The 6,000-nt window shown below is 37.5% G+C and overlaps 1 protein-coding gene across 1 annotated transcript in view; it reads left to right on the top strand.

The window, feature by feature from the left end:
• Nucleotides 1-2,761: 2,761 nt before the first annotated feature.
• SPATA16 (spermatogenesis associated 16) overlaps nucleotides 2,762-6,000 on the top strand; it is a 228,246-nt gene continuing 225,007 nt past the window's right edge. Inside the window, exon 1 of the mRNA XM_068547418.1 lies at nucleotides 2,762-3,376. Coding sequence (XP_068403519.1) covers nucleotides 2,762-3,376 — 615 coding nt within the window. The remainder of the gene's footprint in view (nucleotides 3,377-6,000) is intronic.

Here is a 6,000-nt window from a genome sequence, read left to right as displayed (position 1 = left end):
CAAAATTATGATTTCTATAGAGAGGTTTAAGGACTAATGAAGAAATACCCAGAAGCCTGTTTCTTAAAAACAATAAAACTTTCTTTCTTGCAAAGTAAAAAGGTGCCAAGTTGGGATGGGGGTGCAGACAACTGACAGGAAGATTGGACTAGGGGAATTTGAAGGAAAAGAGGCAGAGGGAGGGAGGGAGGTGGAGGGGAAGAGGGAGAGAGAGAGAGAGAAAAAAAAACAATTACCTTCTACAAGAAGTGGTTGTAAAGATAAGTTTATGTGTTCAAGAGATACGAAATAAATACAAAAGAGAGAGGTAATGCCGCTGTAGATGTTAAAACTGTTACTAACTACAACCAACTACAGATATTCTGACACATTTTAGCTACTGCTGCTTGAAGTAGGGAGAGAGTTTAGAAAAGATACATGGGAGATACTATGAAAATTTTGAAATAGCTCACCGACATTTCCTGTTTGTATTTTCGAAGCTGATTGTAAGAACAAATATGAATCAGAGATCCTTAAAATCAGATATTTTGAGCTTTAAACAAGTCTCAAGTGCTTCACATCTCTTTTGCATTGCAGATAGTATTTGACAAAGAGGGGAACACAAATGTAATTTCTATAGTATTCATAAGTATCAAGCTTTATTTGGAACTTAGCCACACTGCAGTATATAAATTTACTAAAAATTTCACATGATGCTTAAAAGAATTATACAATGCGTGTGGGGCACTGGAGTTGTGCTACTTCCATTTCTGCATCTCTGCTACTGAAACTTATCAGTATAAATGTGTCCATCCACTGGAGATCTTAATTCAAGGACTGAAGCTAACTTTTCTCAAACTAAACCATATGCGGCATAAAAGGGCAAACATAAGATAGAGTTATGGTAGACAGTTTTTTCCTCACCACCCTGAGTAGCCACACTAGTGGTCCAAAAGATATATTGGATGCCAGCAATGAATCCAAGAGAGGAAAACAGGACCTTTCCCGAAGTAAAGCTGTGGTAATGGGTCTCATGATGACCAGTCATGGCTATCTCCTTCAATACTGAGCATAACACAGACTGGCAAAATTTTTAATCTTTTAGGTGTCTTCCCCCCCATAGACACAAAACTCTAATACATCATTATAAATCACTGGGGAAATATTTTTCTAGTATTCAACTTTTGCGAATTAACATCCAAGACAGCTGTTTTTAAAATTATTTGGAATGCGATCTTTCGTATGAGATAATTTGGATCATAATAGTAGATGTTTCAATACGTCCACGTTTGACCTAAACCTTTTTCTGATGACACAAGTACAGTGGTAGGGAGGAGGAAAGTGCCTCAAAAGTTATAGTCATACATACAGTTTTGTATCTTCCTGTACTTTCCTTAAGAATTACTGTGTCAAATTTCAGGGTCTTTTAAAGGTTTTCTGGGGCAAACCAGTCTTTCAAGCAAACAAATGAAAATAATCAACATCATTAACAAAATCATAAGATTTGAGAAGCTAGTCAAGACTTTATCTTGAGTCAGGCATTGTCCCTGTAGTAGATGAAAAGAAGCAAGAATGTTAGCTTTTATCTCATTATTATCTTATTGTAATACTCTGCCCTTCTTTCTTGCATTTTCTCTTTTCTTTGTGTTCTGATGTGAGTCTCCTATTAGCTATCCTAAAGAACAGCATGCTTTAGAGGAAGTACCCCAAACTAGGAGTTAGTGAGTAGAAGTCCCAGGGAGGAAATAGCAATCCAGATTCTGCTAATGACCAACAGTGTGACTTTGACAAGCAAATTACCCTCTCTATTCCTTAGTTTCTTTGAAAAATGTGGTCCTTACTCCTATTTATCCTACAGAGTTGTTTCCAGGACAGGATATGATAGGTGAAAGAGTCTTAAAAATAGGAACCAAACTGACTACATCATTATTAGGTCTTAACACATTTTATATTTTGAAACTAATCTAGAAGCAGAAATGGTATGCAGAAACCTTTGAGTCAAAAGACTGTTAGTTATATTTTTTGAACATTAGTGATTTAGGAAAATGCCTCATCTTCATATAATACAATATTGATACCATTGCTACAAAAATATGAATAAAGTAGACTGAAGATGAATATGTGACTCCATATTTAATGAGAAGGTGAAGGCCATGTTCTTCTGCTTTCAAGTCCGTTCTGAGTAATAGTTACCTTTAAAGCTGTTTAAACTTGAGATTCCCATTCCTAATAGAAGAAACAAATTGAGGAAACATTGCGCTCATAACACTTCTGGAACATTTCCTTTCAGAGGAAGCAGCTGTGGTTTCTTTAGACTCCCAAGTCTATTATGCAGGTTAACAGTATATTTTATAATGAGTTCTAGACCACCTGCCTTCCTGAGGAAATTAATATTGAGATAGATTTTTTTTTTTTTGGTCCTTTTTTGTCCTCAGTGGCTATGTATAAGCTTTTCCTATTCAATAAGTTTGGGCACCCCATAAAAATGTTCATTCAACGTTATTCAGCTATAGATGGTTATTTTTTAAAGACACTGTCTAAATGTGTTTTCAACAAATTCTTGGTGAATTTTGAGACTGAAACATATACTTCTCTAGTAAAACAGTCAGCAGATGATGTACATACAGTTTTACTTTAAGGTGATAAATACCTATAATGAATTAAAAAGTGTTTTCAATGAATTTGACTATAGTCTGACTAAATTAAAGCCACTGGAATTTCAAAATTTTGTTGTAATTATTTGTCTTCTTCTCACCCCTACAGGTGTTTCAGGAGGAAATCAATGGATTCAGGAAGCAGTAGGAGTTTGGAGAATACAGTAGATAGGGTGTATCCTGATCAACTTGTTCCAAAGATAAACACAAGCAAGAAAATGTCCACCTTAGCAAACCCACCCAGCAGCCTGGAAATGCCACAAGAGATTAAGAAAAGCTGTGGAGATAAACAGGTAGAAATCACAGCTGAGCGAATAAAAATGGCAAAGAGCATCAAAGAAAAACAAAGCAATGATTTAGAGAAAGTGGCCTTTAAACGGAAGGCAGAAGGTGAAGAAAAGCCAGCTGGAAAGAAACAGGCAAAGGTAATAGAACTTGACAGCCCATTGATCACCATGCCTCTGCCTCAAATCCCCTTAAAGAATATCATGGATGTGGAGGTGAAGTTGGTCTACGTTGATGAAGAGGACGTGAGCTATGAGTTTGTAGAGTCCTACATGTCCACTGGGAATCGGCCAACATGCCAAGCTGCTGAAATAGTAGTAGACCCTTTCCGTGTACCTAATTTCAGCTTTCTGCCTCAGATTGACAAATGGCTTCAGGTAGCCTTAAAGGATGCCAGCTCTTGCTACAGACAAAAGAAATACGCCGTGGCAGCAGGACAGTTCAGAACAGCATTGGAGGTATGGGATTAAAAAAAACATAGATTGGTGATGGGAAGCTGTGAAAGGGAAAGTTGTGATTACATTGAGCAGTTCTGATTATACTGTAATGAACAGCGATCATGGGGTGAAAATATTGAATGATATCAAGACTATGCAGTTCTCAGTTTACATAAATAAGATGTGCCTGCAAATTAATATGCTTGTGTGCACTTGACATATAGAAATCACCCCAAAAGCACATCTCATGCATTTTCTCTAACAAACTCTGCAGTGGGTAACATATATTAAAATGCAGTTGGTTTTGTAATTTAGATGTATACCTATAAAAACCATCAAGTTTTAGTACAGTGGTGGTGGGCAGAGTATAGATCCTCTAGAAATAAGCAGTTAATGAATATACAAATTGTCCCCTTTTGATATGTAGTCTTCATGATTAAACATAACCATCTTACTTTTTAGCATGGGCTGATAATTTATGTATAATACTGATTAAAAACAAAACAACACCATTTTACCTTACCATCAAACTTCCCTTCCCTTCCCATTCTACTGAGCTTTATGAATAATTATTTTTCTCTCTGCAAGCAGGTAAGTTGGTCAATATCTTGGCATAAAGAAATAGCCCATGGGCTAAAATAAATGTGAGAATCACCAATAAAACACAAAAAAGGTCACGGGAAAAACTGCACCATCTCATGACCCACTGAACTTATAAAAGGACCAAAGTGTGTAACTAGAACTACCATTGGCTTGGCAACATTCGTGACTGCATATTTAATTAACTACAAAAAAAATTTCAAGGCATTTTATATATGCCTGGTGGCTACTGGAGATTTAAAAAATGAGTTAAGACAAGGTGCCTCCCTCTAACAATTGGTGAGGGAGAGAAAGCAGTAAACAGTTAAATAGAGATGGCATAAAGGAGTGACTGATCCACCATGGAACCTGGGGCATGGGCAGGAGTCAGATGTGAGATGTTTGTGATGGATATTTTAAAAGTATTATTTACACTGTTACTTGCAGGTTAAAAATGACTCCATCTACAATGAATTATTAATGGACAATACTAGACAATGGTGCCTCTAAATATTTAAAAAGAAATTCTAGGCACAAAAAAGGAGGCCCAAAGAGACATGAAGTGGTGAGACAGTGCACAAACAGATGCATCTATAAATATTTCTGTCCTTATAAAGGATCATTTACACAAAGAAGCAAAGAGTGATGCACTATGTAAACTTCTGAACTATGTAAAAAGTGCCCCCAAATTAAGTTATCCACAAACCACTGAGAACCCTCTGCTGTTCTTTGAGCTAATGACCAGAAGCCACTGACTGGGGAAAGGAAGCTAAGTAAAGACTCCAGGAAGAACCGTGGGCACTTCTGCTAGGGCTATTTTCAGGTGAAATTTGGTGGCGGGGCGGGGGGGGGGGGGGGTGGTGGTGGTATGCAGGGCTAAAGGTGTAATTTTATAGATAAAGGAAAAGAATCATTTTGGCAATGGGAAAAAAAGGCATAAAATAAGAAAGAACATAAACTTCAAGTTAAGCCTAGGTAGAAGTAAAAGATATTAGCAGTAACTGGAAGAAAATATCCGCTTTTCCCATAAAACCCAGTGCTCAAAACTGTAAAATTTGAATCAGGTTTTAATGACCCCAAGATGTGCAACTGTACTGGAAAATGCTTGTGTTCTGACTCTGCTGTACACATCCTCTCTCTCTCCCATTCCCTCTCCCATTCCCTCTCCCTCTCTCTCTCTCCCTGCTTCCTCCCCCTCCCTCAAGGGTTTTTAGGGAAGTGTTGGATGCTGACACTAATTACTGGTAATTAACAAAAGTAATTATTTTGAGACCAAAACTTAGCTTAGACATCTGGCCTAGCTTTTGTCTAATTACCTTGGGAGTTAACTTTGGAAATCTTACCTAGAATGTCTCTTAATAAACCAAAGTTACTGGGAATAGAAAAGATTTTTAACCTCTTTAACTCTTTCCTCTCCTGAATTTAACTTCTCTTGAATTTAACTTCTTCAATGCTAAGGGTTCTCAGGTATTACTTAATGCATCTCTTGCTTTTCCTTAGGTCCTAACATGACTAAGATAGGATGGATGACAGAGACCAAGGCATATTGATAAAGATCACACCTGAAAGATAAATGCATCAATGAATATTTCAGTGTGTGAAGTTAGGATTAGATTTGGCTGCAAGTGACAGAAACCCAAAATACCTGTGTCTAAAGCAAGAGAGAAGTTTTTGTTTGTTTGTTTTCATATAAATGTTAGGTAGTCAAGCACTGGTATGGCATGATCATCAGGTACCAGAGTCTACTTTGTTCCTCAAGATGTGACTGTGACCTCTTGATCAAAATGCCAGCTCCTGTTGGTGTCGTCACGCCCACCTTCTAACCAGCCATAAGAGGGCAAAAGGAAGGAAGGAGTCACCCTGCGTCCTTCCAAGCACACTTGATGGGAAGCTGCACACACCATTTCCATTTTTTTTTTTTCATTGACCCGAATTTGGTCATGTGACTGCACAAAGCTACAAGGGAGGCCGAAAAATATGGTCTTTATTCCCGATGGCCCTAACATTCATGGTCACTAACATTCTAGCTGTACTTTCATGGGGAAAGGAATAATTATTAATAAAGT

Source organism: Eschrichtius robustus, chromosome 6 (genome assembly GCF_028021215.1).
Source record: "Eschrichtius robustus isolate mEscRob2 chromosome 6, mEscRob2.pri, whole genome shotgun sequence".
Taxonomy (NCBI): Eukaryota; Metazoa; Chordata; class Mammalia; order Artiodactyla; family Eschrichtiidae; genus Eschrichtius; species Eschrichtius robustus.
Note: the sequence above shows the minus strand (reverse complement) of the source record. Positions and strands in the feature narration are given on the sequence as shown.